The following is a 22,549-nucleotide window of genomic DNA, read 5'->3' on the forward strand; positions in this document are numbered from 1 at the left end:
CTGAGAATGCTTTGCCTAAAAAATGGCAACTCCCTCCTCATTGGTTTCCCACGTACCAGACTTGCGCTATTTTATGCATTCTCCATACTTGAGCCAGAGGTTCTTGCTTTTTAAAAAAAATTGCTTAGTTTTTAAATGTAAAAATAGATATTACAATATTAATACCTTGGTCCTCCCAAGTAATGCCACCCAAGTTACCATTTTGAGGCCAGAAATGTGTGTTGGAGTGATCAGGCTGTCATCACCCATTTCCTGGGTTGAGTCTTAGCATCACTAAGGGTAGACCAGTTCTGGTATGATGCAAGTACATAACCCAACCTGGTGTATGCTCTGCTATTCCCCGACCCCCAGAAGGAGAATTAGCTGTGTCTTGCAGTTTACAGGAAATCTAAGGGATAGAGGAACAAACTAAAGGATGCTAGGAGGAAGCAGTCTGACAAATCTTAGAAGTAAGGCATTTCTGCAAGGCAATTGGCCAGGTCTCTTTAGCAACTCCGTATGATTTTTTTTTTAAAGTCAAAACTGTACCAGACTAAAGAGAGACTCAAGGGGCATAATAACTGAGTACAGTGTATGGTCCTGGGTTCCTTATTGGTTAGGACAAATAGCTGTAAAGGACATTTGGGGGTCAATTGGAAAATCTAATATGGATGGGGATTAGATGAGATGAAAATTTACTGATATGGAAAGATTAAGATTGCTAACTTTTTTCAAAAGGCAAGTTATGAAGCCATATGTACAGGTTGATCATGGTTTATTTAAGAATGTCTGTCGGGTGGGCCACGGTGGCTCAGCAGGTAAGAGTGCTTGCCTGCCATACCCAAGGACCCGGGTTCGATTCCCGATGCCTGCCCATGTAAAAAAAAAAAAAAATTAAAAATGTCTGTTAATGATTAAAAAACATCTGAAAGCATATGCGCAAGATGTTAACAGTGGTAATCTCGGGGTGGCAGAGAATATGTTTTGCTTTTGTTTTTGTATATATTTTTATACAATGCATGTATATTGCCTGTGTGGTAATGAATGACTACAAATTTTGAAAGTACATGATCCATGTACTTCGTAGAGAAAAGTAATTAAACAATATACAAAGGTACACACTGAAATTTATGTCTCCTGTGCCTCTCCCCTGCCTCATACAACGTTGGTTACTAGTTTCTAATGTCCTGGTGTCTCCTAGCAGAGAGATTTTATTTATAAATAAGCACACATGTAGAAAGGCATCCCACATACCCCTGTTTTACACAAGTGGTGGTAGCGATACCTACTGTTCTGCTTCTGGCTTTTAGCATTATATTTTGGAGATTTTTTCGTATCCTTAAAGATTATGGTCTCCAATCTTAAATTGTGCTCATCACACTCCCAGGCCCTGGTCAAAATGCTTGCCATATATTAGCCTATTTAATCCTCATCATAACCCTCTGAGATGAGTATTATTATGAGCACCCCCCATTTTGGGAGGAGGGCTCTGAGACACAGAGAGTCCAGGTAACCACCCCAAAGTCTCCAGTTGGTGAGTGAGTGGGAGAACTTGCTCCAAAATCTGTACTTAGGTACCACTCTAAGCGGCTTGCATAACTAAATCGCACTAAATATTCATATAAATATATGTGTGTATATATTTATAAACTACCTACATTTGTTGTGGAAGGAAACAATATTTTGCATCAGCAAACACAAAACAACTCAGTGTAAATAGAAGGGACCCATAAGTTAAATGAAAATAAAACAGTGTTGGTAATTCTAGCTGGTGTCTGCCAAAGCAGTAGAAGAGAGACATCGAAGACACCATGTTAGCACCATGTTAGCACCAAAGGTAGTCTTTCTTCTTGATAGAATCAGAAGGATTCCAAAAGAAATTTAAAAGCACATAACCCCCTCACTATACAAGTTGATAGTATTTAATAACATATCTGTATAATACCAAAAATCTTCTTGCTAACACAATTAGAACAAGTTACCTAGACTCTGTTTTTTTTTTTTTTTTTTTTGCATGGGCAGGCATCGGGAATTGAACCCGGGTCTCTGGCATGGCGGGTGAGAACTCTGCCTACTCAGCCACTGTGGCCCACCCTAGAATCTGATCATTAATTTCCCCCATCTGTACGATGAAGGCATGAAGCTAGAGGAACTTTGAGGTTCCTTTTAAGCTTTTTCCTTCATGCCTCTCTGCCTAAGAAGGAGCAGAGGGGCACATTTCACCCCCAGGGCAAGACAGGCTCTGCTGGACCATCACACCTTGCTCACCATGGTGTGTGCACAGTTTCATCTAGGAACGCAGCTGGTCCTAAAAAGACCAGGGAGATGAGGCTTCTCCCTAGCAAACTCCTTACCTCTTTTAGCTTTTTTGCCAAGACATATGTTCACTTAGTATATAGGTATTGCTCATCCACCATGTCCAGAAGGATGTAGCATGGATTGTGTCCTCAGCAGGCTCGCAATGTGACACGTATCTTGGGAGGACACGGACATAGTGTGAGGGAACATGGGATGGGGACAGGGCAGTGAAGTCCACCCGGGCACCAGGGAAGCAGCAGAGAAGAGATGGTGCCTGATTTGGGTCTGGAACAACAGTAGAAGTTGTCCAGGTTGGGAGGGAGGCCCAGAGAATGGCGTACCCAGCAGCAGGGAAGCAGGAAGCCGGCCTAGGAAGTGAGTGGCTTCTTGAGGTCTCCTGCTCTGTCAGTCCATGTTATTCGTTTTTGAGAACAGTTGGGACCAGGGTTGATATGGGGAATAGGGAGGCTAGAAGGGAAGCAAGTCTGTCTTTGGGGACTCATTCAGTGGCAAGAGACAGGAATCCAGTGCAAACTGGCCTATGAAAAGTGACAAGTTATTAAATCACATGAGAAGGCAGCTCAGGCATAGCTACACCCAGGGGCTCACACAACACTGTTGGCAATCAGTCTCTCTCTCTGTGTTTTGTTTTCTCACATGTTGGCTTCATGATCAGGAAGGGTTCTATCGTGTGGTAGGAAAGATGGCCCTCAGCAGCGAGAGCTTACTTCCTAACAGTTCACCTCCCCCGGTGGAAAGCGAATACTACTTTACACTGTTTCCAACAAAAGTCCCGGAGTTGTCTCTGATTGGCCTCGCCGGGATAAGGAGCCCTAATCACTGTGGTGGATTAAATAATGTTTGCTGGTTGGCCAGGGTGGGTTGGAGGGTACAGTCAGTTTCACATGAGCCACAGGGACTCGAAAGAGAGATGGAGGGGAATTTGGGGGATTTCCTCAAAGAAAATCAGGAAATTGGTCCAGACAAAGGAGAACTGAATGATATTGGGCAGATAAAAACAACAGCTGTGTACTGAGGGGGAGTCAGTGCGGGAGAATAAGGAAGTGACTACATTGACTGGTGCTCAAACGAATACCTGGTTGTCTGTCTATAGGTTGTTCCTCAACCATGGTGGACTCCGGCTCCCCCTGGGCTTAATGCTCAGGCTGCACCCTTTGGAGCATCTATGCTTCCAAGCCCTGCTCTCCCAGCTCCCAGCTGCTCTTCCTTCAAGGTTCAGTTTAGATATCCTTTCTCTAGGAAGCCTTCCTTTGGCATCCTGCATGCATCATAGCACTTCACACACCCTTTGATAATTGCTTGTTTAATTGTTTCCCCAGGAGAATGTGCATTCTGTGAGGGCAGAGACCTTGTTTCCCACACTATAGTATTTCCTGGACCTACTATAGTACCTGGCCCATGATCAGTGGCTCAATAAATATTTAATGACTGACGATGCAACTGGCTCCTATCCCCAGTACACTCACGGGGTCAAAGCAGTAGAATGACATCTTCCCCATTTTGCCCCTTCTCCCTCCTCCCTTCTCCTGCTCACCCTCTCTCTCCCTCATTTTTCTCCCTCCCCCTTCTTATTTCTCTCCTTCCTCCATCCCTCCCTCCCTCCTTCCTTCCTTGTATCCATCCGTCCATCCATCCATCTGTCCATCCATCCATCCATCCATCCATCTCTCCATCCATCTAGTAAGCCAGCCTGTCAACCAGCCATCCATCCATTCATTCATGCATGAAAATGTATATTGGTACTTGCTGGGCACCATTCTTTAGTAGAGGGGACATGACCATGAACAAGGTCCCGATCCTCTGAACTCTGCACATTTGTGCTTTGGGAGAGGCAGTCTATAAACATGAGAAATGGATAGATATGGTAGAGATGATCATTTCTACAGAGAACATAGGCTTCTCACCGTGGATGATCAGACTGAAAGGTTAGGACTCCTCTTTCCTTCAAGGATGTCTTTGGTATGCCTTGGCCCAAGATTTCACGTATATTCAAATGTTGGAGGCAGAGGGCTTGATGGACTCGATGGGCTTATGTGCTCAGGGCTGGCCCTGCCCGTGGGAGAGAGGAAACTCATAGGGACTGCGGCGTTGAGAAGCTGTTTTCTAACAACCGACCCTTGTGCTACCCTGGCATGTTCCTTTACTGGTGTTGTCAACTTCCCGATTTTTATTTGCCCTCATTTGCACTGAAATTAGGGGTGGAAGGACTGGGCAGATAATATTTTCCCTGTTTTTACAAACTGAGGATTTGGAAAGATGTGTTGCAAAAGGCAACATATGCTCAGCAAAAGGCAGCACAATTACCAGAAAAGGCTATGTCTATGGGTTTGCAATATCTGGTCTGATTAGACTGCTGTGTGGCTTTGGACAATTTAGTTGCTGCTTCTGGTCCTCAGTTTGTTTCAGTAAAGGGTTAGTACACCAAGATTTCCAGAGGACTCTCCAGCTCTTACCTTCTGAGAATTACATTCAGAATAATTCCTGTTAGGGGCTGGAAGGCTGGAAAGTCACCCTCCTGCCTGGCACTAAGCTGGGTGAGTGCCTCGGAAGGGCCCTTTGGATATCTCAGATTGAAGACAGTCTCAGCAACTCAGCCTCAGCTGAACTCCTGCATCTACCTCTGCCCCCTTCCCAGCCCCTGGAACACTGCTCTCAGCCAGTCACCTGATGTTTGCAATTTACGGAGCACTTTCCCATTCACCCCTCATCTGCAGACCCAGAGGGGACAAACCTTTCCCACCCAACAAGGAATGGGAAGGTTGAGTTTCAAAACCAGGTCTTCTGCATCCCATGAGGTAGAAGTACCTTATTTTATGATTGAGGGAGGGATGCCAGGAAGGCAAAACACCCATGTGCCCAAGCTCTGTGGTTGTCTTGGTGTTGAATCTTGGCTCTGCCACTTAAGCTACCTTTGCAACGTTGAACAACTTTTCTGGACTACCATTTCCTCATCTGTAATGCAGGGATCATAATAGCACTTACCTCATAGGGTTCTTGTGAAAAATGAATGAGTTCATCTAAAGTGCTTAGGACAAAGCCTGGCATGTAGTGAGCACTGAATGTTAGCTCCTATCACTGCCGTTACTGGTATTATAAATAAGTTTAACTGGTATTATGCATTCTGGACTGGCAATATTGAGTAGACTTGTCTGGGCTATTGCACTAAGGTCCTTCTATATTGAAGCCCATTTTTCAAGTAATTAAATAGAGGAAATGTCAAAGGGATTCTGTGTGTAAATGGTTAGTTAGATCCATTTCTAAGAGCCTCCTGGGTAAAATCTTTGGTGGCAACTGTCTGACATAAGTCCCCGTGAAAATTGACTTTGTTGCTATGCTTGGCATCAGGAACCATCGATTGGATCTAAAGGAGCTTGGCCCCAGGGGAGTCAGGGCTATCATCTCATGCCTGGGATCCTTGGAATGCAGTTCTCAGACTATACTCAAGGTTGACTTGCTGGAGAGCAGAAACAGCGCTCTTTGATTCGATGAGATTAGAATGGAAGGCAAAGGAAAATGTGGGAGGCAGAGAACACCTAGCTGGGGTGCTGACCTTGGGTAAGTGAATGGATGGATGGATGACTGATAGGATCGGAGAATATCTAGCTGCAAGGGGAAATGCTCTCTCTTCTTCTGAACTGCCCAACCCAGGTGATGGGATTTGGTGAGCTAGGCAAGCCTCAGAAGTATTTTGAGATAAGAAAAGTGGATTTAGCAGGAGTCCTTCAGCCCAGAGTAGAGTGGAGTCTGGAAATAAGCAGCACGAGCAAATAGATGATGGAGCAAGAAACCAGTGGTGTCTGTGAATGTGGAGGGATATTAAAAAGTCTTGAGAACAGGGGAAAGCAGGAGACAGCCTTCAGGAGACTTCCCCAGCTCTTAGGTACATTGTGTTCCTAGAAACCACAGCATAAATAAGATAATTGAAAATAGGCAACTGCTTTGGTTATCTGCAAGCCTGCAGTAATTCCTTTTGGCCACCAGATGTCCAGACTGCATTGATACAGCAAACTCCCTGGTCCGTTTAGTTTGGAAATAATCTTAGTAGGACTGGCATGAAGAGTGGATAAAGTCAGTAAGAAGGGAGCCTCTGGGGCTTTAGGGCAACTTCAAATAAGAAAAAATGTTGGGATGCAGTAAGGAGCTCTTTCAAAGAAGAAGCGCAAAAGAAAATTTGATTGCATTTTTTATTTGTTTATCGTTTTGAACGTTTTGGAAGTTTTCAGAATGAAGGAGGAAGAAATGTTTGGGTTTTTTTTTTTTTCACTTTAGTTAATATTCTCCAGAGTTGTTAAGCATTTGTCTAAAGTTATGGCCAGGTGAATAGCTTCAAGGTTCTCTAATGCTCAGCGAAATTAGAGATGCAGGTGATGGTGACATGATGGTAGCAGCTAACGTCTACATGGCTCTTACTGTGTGGCAGGTCCTTTTCTCAGAACTTTACAAAAATTAACTCATTTAGTCTTACAGCAAACCTATGAGGTAGATGCCAATACTGTCCACATTTTATAGATGAGGAGGCAGAGGTCAGAGAGGTTGCAAGACTTGCCCCAGATCTCACAGCTGGTAAGTGACAGCACCAGGATTCAACCCGGACATTTAGCCCCAGAGACCATGTTTTGTCTGTCATGCTCTATGACAGATGCTGCTCCTGCCAACTCTTGATCTGTGGTGAAAGGAACCTTCTGAACAATGATCAACTGGGTGATTTAATGATAAAAGTCATAAAAGAATTCTTCATTCTAATAAACTCACTTCGCAGAACTTCAGATGAGAATGAATAGGGTTATAGGGCTCGCCAGTAGTTCATCCCAAGTTCCCAGCTTAAAAGACCTTGGCCAGGTGGCAGCACATCCCATCCCCATTGGTGCCTTTTGCTGGGAGCTTCTACTTTATTAACTGCTGTATTTATCCACACGATGGAAGAGAATGAGCATAGCTCAGAAGCCATAGATTTCAGAAACCCCTTGATATTCGTAGCAGAGAAAGAGTATCATAAACTTGATAAAGTACACAAAGAAAAAGTGTACTCCTAGTTGGGGGCCAGCAAACAGGATGCTGTTGGTAGGGAGCTGCCTTACCAACAAATGTTCGTGTCTGCTGAGAAAATGGTAGTGTATTAAGGAAACGGTAGGATACGGTAGACAACAGGTGGGGTAAAAGACAAGAGTTCAGATTTCTAGTACACACTTCCATTCCTAGGTATTTGCCTAAAAGAAATGAAAACATGTGTCCCCACCAAACTTTACATGAGCTTTCATAGCAGCTATATTCATAGTAGCCAAAAAAAAACAAACTATAAATAGCCATCAACAGATGAATAGGTAAACAAATTGTAGTATATTCATTCCGTGGAATACTACTCAGCAATAAAATGAACTACTGACATACACAAGAACACGGTTGACTCTCAAAAAAGTGTGCTCAGGGACAGAAGGCAGACCCGAAAGAGTTTGTACTTTATGAGTCCATTTATATGAAATTCTTGAACATACACAGCCAGTTCATAGTGGGAGAAAGCAAATCCGAAGTTGCCTGGGGCCGGAATGGGGGTTGGAGATGGGCTGCAGAGGGGCATGAGGGAGGCCTCTGGTGTGATGGAAATATTCTGCATCTAGGTCATGGCGGTGGCCACCCTGGGTGTGAGTCTGGAGACTGCAATGATAGACCGTATGACCTTGGTCAGGCTGCTTTGCCCCTCTGGGCCTCAGTTTCCCTAGTGGTAAACTTCAGTGATTAGATGATGACTAGGATTCTTCCGGCTCAAAAATTCTGTTGTTATCACAATAGCTATTTTTTCTTGTTATGGAAATAATAAATTTTTTTTATTTTTTTAAAAGTTTAAAAAAAATCCATAATTTTTATTATGGAAGTAGCTAATTTTTATTATGGAAAGTGCCATGTGCTTTACAGGCGTTCAGTTTATGGCCAAGGACGAGTTTATCCCAGGGAGCATGGACTACCTATAGGCTTTCTGATTTGGGGGATGGAGCCATTTGTAGGTCCATTTCACTTAAGGGAACAGCTAAGAAAATGATTTGTCTGTGAGTAAGAAGAGTGCTCCATGGAAGTCCCAGGAGCGCCTGTGGAGGGCTTTCCCATTGACACCGTGAGGGGAGGGAGGAAGGCAGCAAGAGTCAGGGCTGGAGAGGACAGCTGAGGAAGGGCCAAATTTGCCATATTACCCCTGAGAATCCCCAAATGCTCAGGGGCTGTGGTTACCCCTTTTAGTTTTCTATTTGCCCGTTCATGTCTACACTTCGTAAGGACTCCACAGCAGGTCAAACGTAGTTGATGGCAAATGTGATGCCGCCAACAGTGAAGCCGCTGACGATGATGACCATCATCATTTCCAGTCCTCCAATAGTCTGGGCAAAAGTGAAAAAGAAAAAAGAAGTGGGGGAGCCCCGAGTGCATGGTGGGAAGCAGGCAGAGACAGAGCTGATGGGAGCGCAGAATTTTGGAAGGGGCTTGGAGCAATAGGGCCCACCCGTGCTGGACCCCACAGGCTGCTGATTTCCTGTGCTTGTGCACCCCAGGTCATGAAGACCTACCACATGTACCACGCGGAGAGCATCAGTGCAGAAAGCAAGCTGAAGGAGGCTGAGAAGCAGGAGGAGAAGCAGTTCAACAAGTCGGGAGACCTCAGCATGAACCTGCTGCGGCATGAGGACCGGCCCCAACGCCGCAGCTCCGTGAAGAAGATCGAGAAGATGAAGGAGAAGGCAAGTGGGGGCCCCAGGCCTGGAGAGAAAGGAAGGTTGGGGGGTAGGTCCTGCCTCTAGCCAACATCCTTGATTTCCAGTGTTCCCCCATTCCTCTGCACCCCAGGGTGGTGGGGGTAGAAAGGTGCTGGCAGCCTCTGGTCTCTCCAAGTTCAGTGTCGTGGAGGTGGGAAGTCTGGCTGAGCCCCAGCTGACACTTAAGAGGCCTGGCCCAGCATCGGGGTCAACAGGCAGGGGGAGGAGTGCAGCTGACGAGAGCTGAACTGGGGCAGGGTTCACGTCCAGTGAGCACACTCTGGGGTGGGTAAGTATCACTATGTGTTGGAGGCTCCTTACTCAGTGGGAAGAGGAGGCTTGCTCCAGAGGTCAGTTTGATAGCTGGGGACCTGGTTGGGACTGACTGTGTGTCCGTCCAAGGGGGAACAATATTGGGCTGCTAATCAGCGCATGGGAACCTGGGAAAGGGCCCTTTCAGAAATGACCATTTCCAAGCCAAAGATGGGAAATTTAGAATCATTCTGTTTGGGTGCTAGAAAAGTTCTTTAATAGGACTTGGTGAAAGGAGTGCTAATTTTAGACACAGGCTGTGTTTCGAAACTATCTGTTTTTAAATCTGTGCAATATATTCATTGTACTAGAGTAGAGGTGGCATGTGTCATCCCAATAGGGATGGCTCACATGTGTCATGTCATCTCTGTTCAGTTGATAGTGGCTGCCCAGCGTGCCATGTTGGGTATTGTGAAGCCCTACCTAGGCTTAGAAAAAACAGGTCTGTGATCAGTTGATGATATCTGCCATGGCTGGGGAATTTAGAGGGGCAGAGCACATAAGGTTCCTTTCTTCTTAAAGAGTTATGATTTTCTTTTTGAATTCACTGCATTCATTCACTCCATGCCATCAGCAAACACTTCCTGAACTCTCTCTATGTACCAAACATTGTGCCACATGTTTACTTGGTCATCTATAAATCTAACTTTGTGATTTTATGATCTTTTAGCTCTAAGAATTATAGGAGATTGGGTAGGAACAAAACCTAACAAGACTTAGGTAAGCTGGGAAAGTAACTGGAGGCAAATAGGTTTAATTCCAGTGTAATTATTGAAGGCAAAGAAATAATTCGTCACAATAACTAAGCAGGGACCCAACTTTAAAATGGGCAAAGCATTTGAATAGACATTTCTCCAAAAAAACATACAGGTGACCAGTAAGTACATGAAAGGATATTCAACCTCAGTAGTCAAGAGGGAAATGTGAATTGAAACAATGAGATACACCTTCACGTCTACTAGAATGGCTAAAATAAAAAAGGCAGATAATAACAAGTGCTGACAAGGATGTAGAGAAATTGGAACCCTCCGACTTTGCTGGTGGGAATGCAAAATGGTACAGCCACTGTGGAAAACAGTCTGGCAAATCCTCAGAAAGTTAAACGCAGAGTTTCCATATGACTTAACAATTGCACTCCTTGGTATCTATCTACCCAACAGAAGTGAAAACACGTTTGCACAAAAACTTGTACACTAATATTCATAGCAACCTTATTCATAATAGCCCCAAAGTAGAAACAACTCAGATGTCCATCAGCTAATAAATAGATAAATAAAATTTGGCACATTTTAAAAATGGAATATTTTGCCTATGAAAAGGGATGAAGTACTGAAACATGCTACAACATGGATGAACCTTGCAAACTTTATGCTAAGTGAGAGAAACAAGTCACAAAAGACCACATATTGTACAATTCTGTCTAGAATAGGCAGATCCATAGAGACAGAAAGTAGATGAATGGTTGCCAGGGGGTGGGGGTGCAGCTAGGAGAATGGGGAGTAACTTCTGACAGGTACAGAATTTCTTTGGGTGATGAAAATATTCTAAACTTCGTAGTGATGTTATACAGCTCTGTGCATATACTAAAAAAATAAAACAACCAGTCAAAGAACTACAGGACTATGACAAAGGTGTGTGTGTAGTGTTGGGGTTGGGGTTGGGGGGGATAGAGTGGGATAGAGAGTACTGGCTGGGGAGTCTAGAGGCTAATTTTAAATTCTGATTTTTGCGCTAATTAGCCATTTGGCTCTTGAATAAACTACTTATCTTCAATTCTTATTTCCTCACCTACTAACTGAATGAATTAAACTAAGATACTGAAAATGGTCCACTGGAAATGGGCTAGGGTATCAAAACTCTTTGTGGGAACTGGGGGCATGGCTAGTACAAGCTGTAACTGCCAGGAGATATCTGTTTCTGGAAATTTCCAGAGCATGAGGACCCCAGAAAAAGTTTGAAGAGATCTCGAAAGAGAATTAATGACAAAGGGGATGCCTCTACCAAAAATCTTAAATAATTCCATCTGGAATAAGGAAGGTTTAGGAGTGCCTAGGTTAGAGAGGAAATTCCTGATTCTTTACCTTTCCTTACCCAGCAGTGGGATGAATCAGTCTGAGAGGGGCAGGGGGATAGCTCTTAAACTCATTCTTTACTCGTTCCTGCCCAGCTGTCCCAGAACAGAAGTGGCTTCCCAGGGGGGTGGTGAGGCCCCAGCAAAGACTGGCCCCTCCTGCAGCCCCACCCTCCCTCTCCCCACCACTCATATCCAGACAGACAGACTCCCGTCCTCCCTCCTGTCTTCATTTGGCCCACCTTGTGCAGGGACTAGTCTGGGTGCTACAAACCCAGTGATAAACAAGGCGTAAATCAATCCCTAGCTCCATAGAGCTTACCTTCTAGTGGGGGACACTGACAATCAAATAAACAAAGAGGTAAAAGATGTAATTCTGGGTAATGAAAAATGCTTGTAAAGAAACATAAAGCAGGGCAAAGAAATAGAGAGTGCTGGGTAGAGGGAGGGGCGATGGTGATGCTGGGAGTATGTCCCAGCATCTTTATGACAAGATTGTCATAAAGGCCACTATGATCATTTAACCTTTGGAACACAACCTGAATGATGGGAAGAGATAGGCCACGTAAAGATTTGGAAGGACAAGCTGGCGGACAGAGAATATAGTAGGTCTGAAGGCCCTGAGGCAGGAATTGAGCTTGGTCTCTTCAGGGATTGAGCTGAGCAAGTGAGGGGGAGTATGGAGGAGGATATCCTCTCAGAGGTGGACAGGGGTGAGGGGATAGATGGTGTATTAGCTAGGGTTCTCTAAAGAAACAGAATCAGCAGGAGATATCTGTCAATATAAAATGTATAAAAGTGTCTCGTGAAACTTGGGGATGTAGAGTCCAAGGTCTGTAGGGCAGGCCACAAGCTGGCAGCACCAATGAAGGTCCTCAACAAACTCTCAGGAGAGGCTGGTTGGCTGAAGCAGGAAGAGTGATTGTCTCTTCTGAATCCTCCTTAAAAGCCTTCTGGTGATTAGATTCAGCATCACTCATTGCAGAAGATGGTCCTCTTAGCTGATTTCAAATGCAATCAGCTGTGTGGGCCCTGGTGGCTCAGCAGGCAGAGTTCTTGCCTACCATGCCAGAGACCTAGGTTCGATTCTCAGTGCCTACCCATGCAAAATATATATATACATACACAAATGCAATCAGCTGTGGATGCAGCCAAAGTGGTCATGATTTAAGTCCATGAAATGTCTTCATAGCAACAGATAGGTCAGCACTTACCCAACCAGACAACTGGGCACCACCACCTGGCCAAGTTGACACATGAACCTGACCATGACAAGTTTCACAGGCCATCATTGGCAATTGGATTCTCTTCTGATGGTGATAGGAACCCTTGGAGAGTGGTGAGAAGGGGCCTCAAGAGGTCTTATACTCTGAAGACCCACCCTGGCTGCATTTGGAGACTAGAGTGCGATCTCCACTGCAGGTGCCGTTGCCCTGGTTGAAGACCTGAACATCCTCCCCCTGGACCATTGCAAGGCCCTCTTGCTGGTCTCCACCATCCTGTCCTCTTGCCAACCTTTGCTAATTTCTAGCAGACACAGTTATGATAAAAATCACCCCATTGCTTACTCTTTGATGGCTCTTCAAAGTTCAGAGTCCTCAGAAAGACCACCAAGATGCTTCACTAACCCATCCCTCTGTCTCAGTTCCCTAGGGCTGCCATAGTAAAATACCACAAACTGGGCGGCTCAAAACAACAGAAATTTATTGTCTCACAATTCTAGAGGCCAGAAGTCCAAAATCAAATTGTCAGCAGAGCCATGCTCCCTCTGAAACTTGTAGGGGAGAGTCCTTCTTGGCCTTTTCCCAGCTTCTGGTGGTTGGCCCTTAGTCCTTGCTGTTCCTTGGTTTATAGATTCATTCATCTGCCTCTTTCACATTCATTCATGTGAAAAAATGACCATCTCCCCTGTGTCTGTCTTTGTTCAGTTCTCCCCTTTTATAAGGACACCAGAAATATTGGATTAGGGCCCACCCTAATCCAGTTTGGCCCCATTTTAAGTAATCACATCTTCAAAGATCCTATTTCCAAATAGGGTCATATTCACAGAACTGGATTTAGGAGTTGAACATGTCTCTTAGGGGGACACAATTCAACCCATAGCACCTCCCCCCAGGTTCCCATACTCCATTCTCCAACCGCCAGTAAACACAGTGGGGCCTCCATTCATGCTGTTGCCTCCGTTGGGAATAGTCTGCCCCTGGGACCCATCTCTTCCTGGTGAGTCCTGCTTATCTGTCCCTCAGGGCCCCACCGACAGTCCCTTTCGGCAGGTTCTCCAGAGGTCTACGGTGGAGTTTTCACATTTCCCCCTTTATGTGCCCACACCCCTTTGTTCTTAACCCTTGGACAGAACACAAAGAGGTTCTATCTCATTTTCCAACTCTGACCCATTGGACAAAGCTTCCAGGAATGCTGTGCTGAATGGTTTCCTCAGACCTTGTCTGGGCTCAGAGGGAAAGAATCCTCTAATTTATTTGTGATACTTGCTGTAAGTAGGAGGGGTCCTGTGGCCCTCGTGCCAAGAATCTGCCAGCTGATGCTTGTCAAACAGTGTCATCGTTGGCTGCATGCATGCAATGTAAGGTGAGTCTTCTGAGTGCAGGGCCCAATTCTTAGTTGCCTAGAATATAGAGGCATTCCATGGGTGCATGTGGGATTGAATTGCTGGCAGTTACCATAAAGAAAACCACAAATCCCTCCCATAAATGGCTTGGTTCTGACATCTACTCCTTTCTTCTTCCAGAGGCAGGCTAAGTATTCTGAAAACAAGCTGAAATGCACCAAGGCCCGAAATGACTACTTGCTGAATCTGGCAGCCACCAATGCAGCTATAAGCAAATACTACATCCACGACGTCTCTGATCTCATCGATGTGAGCCCTCTGGGGAGTCTGGGATGGAGCAGGGCCTCACTGCTAGGGCTGGCACACATCATCAGCTGAAGGGGGCACTGGATTTTGTCCTTAGCCAACATCTTCAAGTGGCCATTGGTCCTTTTGAGCCCTGTTGGAGATTGGGGCGTGGGAATATTGCCCCATGGTTTCCACTTCCATGGATGGGAGCTAGGCCTCTGGTGACCCCTGCAAAGTTGGGTTGGGCATTCATATACTTAACGTGCTCTTCCCAAGTCCTTCCTCTAAACCAGGCCTTTTCTGGGTTGGAGGGGTACAGGAGTGAATTGTCTGCAGTGTGATAAAGGAGATGTTTGTATGTTTAGTAAGTCAAACACACTCAGGCGAAAGAAATTAGTGAATGAGACAGGATGATACAGACCAGCTTTACATGGGATATTATCTGGGGAGGAATTGGGCAATTTAAACAAGTGGAGACTGGAATGCTGGAACCTGAGCACTCACCGTGCGGGACGTTGCAGAGACAACTGAACTTGAGAAAGAACCCAATGAACAGCACCACTGCGGACAGAGGGGGGACCTAGGTGGCTTATCTTGTCTTCCTCTCCCCTCGCAGACAGGGATCTGCCCCAGAAGATGTTCAGTAAAGGTTCAATACCAGTTCATGGATCCTTTTCCTCTGATCTCGGGGCACCCCGTCTGGGAATCAGAAGGTCTCTGCCTTCCCTGCACACAGAGGGAACACATTACTACCACCCCAGGGCAGAGCCAGCTGCCCTGCCCTGCCCATGCCTTCCCAGTGGCCTGAGGCCAGACCCTTCCTCTTTCCTGCCCTTTGACTTTCCTTTCCACTCTTTCAGCTCTTTCATTTATGCGTTCTCCAAATATTTATTGAGCACCTTCTATGATCTGGAACTTGAACTTTGTGTTGGAGGTACAGCAGTGGACAGGAGTCAGCATGTGCCTTCACGGAACACGTAGATGATCTAGAGAACACACTATTAGGCAGTTGCAATTCAGAGTCATTGGTGTTAAAGTGGGGAAGGTGGAGGAAACTCTGGGTACCGGGAGGAGGGGAGGATGAGAGTAGGGAGGGCTTCCTGGAGGCAGTGACCTCTAAACTGAAACCTGAAGGGAGGAGGAGAGAGGAAGAGTATTCCAGGCTGAGGAAACCAACTGTATTTGTGAAAGCCTAGAGATGAGGAAAAGCAGTTGAATTGGGGAACTGAAGGAAGCTCTGCTATTGCCCAAATCTGAGCCCCCAACTTCCTCTAAGGACTTTGGCATGATTTTTGTGGTAGGATTCCAAAGTGCACTGGGGCTTGCAGGCTGAACGGTCTGTCTGTGGAAGGTCAGGGGTGCTGGGGTAACCACAGTTCACTATGTTGGGGAAGGAAGTGCTGATGGTTACTACCTCTGCAGCAAAGCTCTGACAGCACCTTCTGTTGATGCTTTTCCCTAAGTGCTGTGATCTGGGCTTTCACGCCAGCCTCGCCCGCACCTTCCGGACCTACCTCTCAGCTGAATACAACCTGGAGACCTCTCGCCACGAGGGGCTGGACGTCATCGAGAATGCGGTGGATAACCTGGATTCCAGAAGTGACAAACACACTGTCATGGACATGTGCAACCAGGTTTTCTGCCCCCCGCTCAAGTTTGAGTTCCAGCCCCACATGGGGGATGAGGTAGGCTCCCCCTAGGAGCCATGATTGAGGCTGCTCTGCTCTGCTCTCCCATGCCTTCCAGTCTCAGAACATGGGTGGGAGGAGAACATCAGCCCTGCCTTCAGAAACAGGATGTTTATCTCAGAGGCCTGAAGTCAAGTCCCCTGGCAGGCTTGAGTTTCCCCTGCCTCCAAAATTGCAGGACTTTGACTTCCTTTAGACTCCCTCCCAGTTTTGTCTAGAAGACCCCAAGGGATTCCCATATCTGCTCACCAACAGTCTGTTCGTGTTCTTCTCTCTGATGCCCATGTACCTCACCACAGCTTCCCACAGCCCCTATGCCTGCCCCCTCCACCAGGGCACTACCCACTCTCCAAAGCTGAGAACTCTTGTCGTGCCAAACCACTGAGTGTCCTGTACTGGTTGTACTGATCAGATTCTTGCTATATTCTGAAAAAACAATAGACAAAAACCAAAACTTTGTGACTGGTCCCAATGCAGAACTACTAGTTACCCAAGTTTCACAAAATCCCTTAGACAAATAGCTTCTTGAACTTTTCCATGTCATTCCTCCCTCCTTCTAGGGCTCAGGTCCTCGTTCCTGGAACCAGTGAGGAGGGCCCCCACCAGGTCTCACATCTGTCTTCCCACCTCTGCCATCTCTATCCCCAGGGATATGTGCAGTGAAATTCCTTCTAGTGATTTCTTTCCTTCTGCCAAGACACATCCCACCCATGCACATGTGTGCCTCAGGAGTTAGAGGGACCCAGACCAATAGTTTTCCAGGTCCAGACAGCCTCCAAATCCCAATGGGAGCTCAACATGGCAGCCACTACACCAGTCTGGCTGAGAAGGACAAGGAAGCCCCTTAGGAGATGGCATTCGAAGTACCCTGCAGATGCTTCCACTTGCTTCCTTCATTTGAAAAAGAGAGGACTTCTGCAGGACTTCAACACTGGCAGCCCTTTTGGCCCATCATCCGGACCTGAAAATTCTGGCCTCATGGTTACCACGGATGCCTGCAGAGTTTGGGTTGCCTAGTTAGTAGTAAAATAACTGGCAATTGATGAAAGAGCTCTACTGTCCCTTATTATCTCAGCTGTGTCCCTGGGAAGGATGAGTTCTACAGCAGGCCGGGTAGACCCAGACCAGAGCGAGTAACAGAGGCCTGGATGGGGCCAGTGTAGGGGGTGGGCGAATGGTGTTTCTCTTGGTTGTTCCTCTCTTCAATCCCCAGTCAGCGGTTTGGGGAAGAAGGGCTATGAGAATGCAATTCCCCGATGCTGGGGAAGGGAGCATTCTGCTGATTTGTTGCCTACTCATAGTTCTTTCACTGGCTCCTATGAAGCCCTTGCATTCTTGGTATAACTTCCTTCCCTGGGATTAATTAATTAGTCTCACAAAATGAGGCCTAGTAAGACCTGTAGTGCTGCACAGATGTGGGTGCTGATGATGAAGAGGCCACACCTGTTAATGACAGGCAGGGGCACGTTGGTGGAAGAAGACCCTGAGTCCCACTTGGCTTTGCCAGACGTTGGCTGTGGGAACTTTCCAGTCCTCATGTACCCGTCGGTAGGTAGGAGTAGGAGTGATCACACCTGCCCTAGCCCCACGTGGGTGACACGGGCACTGGGCAGCGGCCGGGGGTGGCTGTCGTTTCTGCAGGTGTGCCAGGTCACTGCTCAGCAGCCTGTCCAGACGGAACTGCTCATGCGATACCACCAGCTGCAGTCCAGACTGGCCACTCTCAAGATAGAGAATGAGGAGGTGAGTGGCCCCTCTGCTTGGTAAGGGGTATTTCCTTCCAAGGCCTGGCTTCTCTTGGGAGTTCTCCCTTGCCATGGAATGCATAAGAGATTATGGTTCATCCACAAGATGGAATATCATCCAACCTTTAAAACCGCACACACCAAGAATGCCTAATGGCACGGAGGGATCCTCGCACGATACTAAGTTAAAAAACAACACAGGAAGTAGAACTCTGTGTTCAAGGTTATCGTAACTAGGTCAACTAAAGTGAGTACTCAGGTGCATAGAAAAAAGAACCTGAAGGAAATACCTCAAAATGTTAAATAGTGGTTGTCTCTGGGTTGTGGGATTAGGAGCGATTTCTGTTTTTTTTATTTTGTGCTTTTCTCTGTTTTCTACAGTGAGGTTCTGTTCTTTTTATCATCAGAAATAGTAGTAGATATTTTGAATTACACACTGAAATAAACAACTCAGGGCATACTAAGTGTGCCCTGGATTCTGAGCTCCGAGGCATTGGTCAGTCCTACTGTGCGTGCCCGGCGCACGCAGCTGGCAGCAGAGGTACCGCTAGGTGGACACAAGTGGAGAATCAGCCGTGGTGATTCCACTTTGATGTGGACTGATGAGACCAGATGGGAAGCATCAGACTCCCACCTGGATACCTCCCTCTAGGAAGGATAACAAGCAATCTGAGCCCCCTGGAGAAGACACCAGGCTGTTGGGGGCCTCACACCAGGGTTGCTTGAGAGTCCTGGGAAGGTCCATCCTTGAGAAGTGGAGTCCTGGTCAGAGGTTCTTGTCTTCAAACAAAGAGGGCCACCCTAGGGCAGAGAGAGCAGGGCTGCTTTGTGTTGCCACGAGGGATGGGCCGAGAACAAATGCGAGGCTGTCTTTAGCTCAGAATTGTAACAAGTCAAAGCATTCCATTGGGGGAGGTTACATCAAGACAAATGATCTACATTTTCAAACCTTCGAAGAGGGAAGAGGTGGACAGAGTGTTTTCTTTATTTATACCCTACATCTCTCCCCGAAAGATTTTTTTATTTACATGGCGCAGTATTATGGATAATAATGCTAATGAAATTTAAGCTGAAGATCAGAACTACAGAGAGGAGAGTAAAGCACGCCTTCCTCTGCATGGGGTGCTGATGGCCATGGCTATGCTTAATTTTCAACCTGAGCTTCTGGTCAGACTACGTTAGAAAGGAGAATCCATTCATTTATTTATTCATGCAACAAGTATTTATTCATGGAATATTTATTCTCATATTTTTTGAACACTAAAGAGAATAAAGTGAGTCAGCAAGACAATATATAGTCTCCTCTTGTGGAGTTTATATTAAGTGAGGAAAGACAGATAATTAGACCCCCCAAACAAACAAATAAATAAGCAAATAAGAGCACTATTAGACCATGATAGGCACTAAGTCAAGGATGGCAATCAGGGAGGCCTTTCAGAGGAGGTGACATTTAAGCTGAGATCTGAGTGACAAAGAAAGAGACTTTCAGTGATGATTTTACAACAAATGCAAATGCAGTGTTTGCAATTACTGCTTTTGGAATGGCCCTCCCTAAGTCATGTCTGCACATTTCAGCAAGGGATGTTGTGAGGTCGGGGCTCGTGTGCCCTGCATGCATGGACTTCCATTGGTCCTCCTAGATTCCAGGAGAGAAGCTGGAGTGTGGGGCACTGCCCAAATAGTGTGGGCCTCTGTGTCTTTCTTCCTCAGGTTTCTCTTTTTCCCAGCCTGGCTTTTGGTAGGAGCCAGGTAGCGGGTAACAGGAGTGCTCACGCCTTGAGGTTGGCTGCTCACCCTTATCTAGACTTTGTCCCCTCCCTTCTCTGAATGAAGAAAATGAAGAGTATTTCCAGTCTTGTCACCTCCCAGTGGAGGGGCTCGTTTGGGGTTATATAATCAGGTAAAGAGAAATGAGCCTGGAAACCTGGATTCCTTGTTTGTAACAACATTCTCCAAGGTTTTCTCTGGCAGAAGCAAAGCACTAAAATAAAATGACTTTAGACTGGGCAGGCTGGGTGCCACCCTAGCTGGCCGGGTGACCCTGGGCTGGTGACTGATGTACCTTACTCTCCTCATCAGTATAATAGCAGTCATTACTGTTGTCCTATTTCCTAGGAAGCTAGGTGGAAGAAAGAAAGGAATAGTTGGGGAAAAGGAGTTTGAAATGTAAAAGGTGTTATAAGGATAAGGGATTCTTGCTGATATGCTGTGTCTCTCCAGGTTAGAAAAACCCTGGACGCCACCATGCAAACCTTACAGGACATGCTGACGGTCGAGGATTTTGATGTCTCGGATGCCTTCCAGCACAGTCGGTCTACAGAGTCTGTGAAGTCAGCTGCCTCTGAGACCTACATGAGCAAGGTCAACATTGCCAAAAGGAGAGCCAATCAGCAGGAAACAGAGATGTTTTATTTTACAGTAAGTGGGGTGACCCAGAGCCCACAGTCTGCTAACCCACTGTTAGGGACCTTTGGGAGAAGCCCAAGCCAAGGGTGAGCCAGCAAAACCACATGGATCAATTAGATCTGAGACCTTACTGACATGCTTTGAAAACGAAGTTGCTGCCTTGGTTTTCTGAAATGCAGAAACTGAGTTGCCAAGGGGTAATGCTGACATTGATCTTGAGACAAATGGTGATTGAACTTTCTTGGTCTAGAATTAACCAGAGAGAGGATTGTATTAAGAAGAGTGAGGGGAAATGGGTGATGAAGCCAGGTGTGAATCTCAAGCAACAATCCAAAGTTATGTGGATGGACTGTTGAATTGCTTTAAACTTGGGTGTGGCTTTGGAAACGGTGCCCTCACAATTCCAAGCAAATGGGTCATGCATTGTCAGCCTTTCATGTAAAGTGCTAAATTACTTACATTCCATTTGGTCAAGAGCTGGGCAAAGAGAGAGAGAGAGATTTGGGACTGGAGCTTTAGTTCAGTGTGTGCTCATTGAACAATAAATTTCAGGGTTGCAGGAAACCTTAAAACACATCAGTCCAAACCCTTCCATCAGAAGATTGATTCTCTTCAACCATACTCCTGCCAAATAGTCATCAAGACTCGGCTTAGATGCTCCCCAAATTAAAAGCTCCTTCCTTCTCAAAACAACTATTTTGTTGGGTTGTGGCTGGTTTTGGAGATTAGACATTTCCCTTGTCTTTGTTAATTTCAAAAATCTGCCTCACTAAGGTTTGCAGCCCTTGATGATGGGTCTGTTTTCTTGGGTAATTGAGAGCAAGGCTAATTCTACATGACAGCTTTTCATGTGGTTGCAGGCAGCTGAATTTTCATTTCTTCGGGATAAACATATCCAATTCTTTCAATCCTGCCTCTAAAGTCTTAGTTTTGAGTAGCTTCAGTATCCTAGTTACTCTCTCCTGAACATGGTCCATTTGATGATGATTCTTCTAAAGTGAGACTTGGAGCAGTGGTCTGGCCAGCACAGAACAGAGTAAAACTTTCACTCCTTCCATACTGGGTACGATGCTCCTATTCCTATATCCTAAAGTCATATTCTTGTTTGTTTATTTTAGTTATTTCAGAGCTAAGTTAATATTAGTTAAATTTCTGTTCCCTCCATGGCTATTGACTAGTCTGCCCTCCTTTTAAAAGATGTATAGTTGATTTCTTGGCTTGGTCTTATCTTAATCACCAATTAGATTTCTTCCTAATGTATTCAATTTCATGGTTTCAGACTGCCCATCAAGATCCTAATCCAATTGTCCAATGTACATACTGTCTCTTCAAACTTTGTGTTATCTGCAGATTAAGTGAACATGACTTCTGTAACTTAACGTGTATCAATAAAAAAACTAGTGGATGTCCCAGGGCCGGGCCAAAGAAAGAGTTGTTAAAGACACAGCTAGGCTGATATTGATCCACTAATCAGCACCTTTTGATTATGCTCATTTAATCAGTCAGAAACCCACCCAATTGTACTAACATCCAATTCCATCTTGTGAAATGTATTGGCAAATCTCTTGTTGAAAATCAGTAGTTGACGCGCACTGCATTTCCCTGACTAACACTCTTTGACCCTGTCAAGAAAGAAAATGAAACTGGTCTTATTGAATCAGTTGGCATTCATTAATTCCACTGGGGACTATTGGTCTCACAAAGAGAATTCGTGGGTTATCAAGATGAGTGAGAAGTACACAAGAATAATTCACTTTGGCAGTAAAAGCAAAGAACTCTGAAAGTGGGAAAGGGGGTTCAGCCTGCCTGAAATTAGAAAGTAGAATTCATCAGTGTCCACAACTAAGGGTCATAAGACATTATATATATATATATATATATATATATATTTTTTTTTTTTTTTTTTAACATGGGCAGGCACCAGGAATCGAACCCAGGTCCTCTGGCATGGCAGGCGAGCATTCTTGCCTGCTGAGCCACCGTGGCCCAAGACATTATATTTTAATATATTAATAGTCAATCCATCAACCTGGTTGGTTTGTACACCTTCTCATGACTTGATGTTGGGGCATTATTTTTGGCAGTTTTCAGGACATAATGTTTCTTTTAATTCAAACGTCAATATGATTCATAAGGGCATTCTTTCCTTTATGGATCACATGTGAAGGCTGGGTGCAGCTTGGAACAGATGAGTAGGGTCCATGAGCCACAAAACCCAGGCATGTAATCCATACTCCCCAGTGAATGAGTTCGTTTTGGAGATTGGTGCTTCAACTACTGGGGGCAGTGAGGCATTATGGAGAAAATATTGGCTTATGCCTCGGCTCTTCTTTTTTTTTTTTTCACATGGGCAGGCTCTGGGAATCGAACCCAGTTCTCCAGTATGGCAGGTGAGAACTCTGCCACTGAGCCACCATTGCCCTCCCCTCAGCTCTTTT

At 45.6% G+C, this 22,549-nt stretch overlaps 1 protein-coding gene across 5 annotated transcripts in view; it reads left to right on the forward strand.

Annotated features, from left to right (window-relative positions):
* SRGAP3 (SLIT-ROBO Rho GTPase activating protein 3) overlaps nucleotides 1–22,549 on the forward strand; it is a 304,458-nt gene that overhangs the window by 204,105 nt on the left and 77,804 nt on the right. For all 5 annotated transcript variants that reach the window (XM_077116674.1, XM_077116670.1, XM_077116673.1 and 2 more), the window contains exons 5-9: nucleotides 8,835–9,020; nucleotides 14,165–14,293; nucleotides 15,736–15,957; nucleotides 17,602–17,703; nucleotides 19,926–20,123. In XM_077116674.1, coding sequence (XP_076972789.1) covers nucleotides 8,835–9,020; nucleotides 14,165–14,293; nucleotides 15,736–15,957; nucleotides 17,602–17,703; nucleotides 19,926–20,123 — 837 coding nt within the window. The remainder of the gene's footprint in view (nucleotides 1–8,834; nucleotides 9,021–14,164; nucleotides 14,294–15,735; nucleotides 15,958–17,601; nucleotides 17,704–19,925; nucleotides 20,124–22,549) is intronic.

This window comes from Tamandua tetradactyla, chromosome 9, assembly GCF_023851605.1.
Source record: "Tamandua tetradactyla isolate mTamTet1 chromosome 9, mTamTet1.pri, whole genome shotgun sequence".
Classification (NCBI taxonomy): domain Eukaryota; kingdom Metazoa; phylum Chordata; class Mammalia; order Pilosa; family Myrmecophagidae; genus Tamandua; species Tamandua tetradactyla.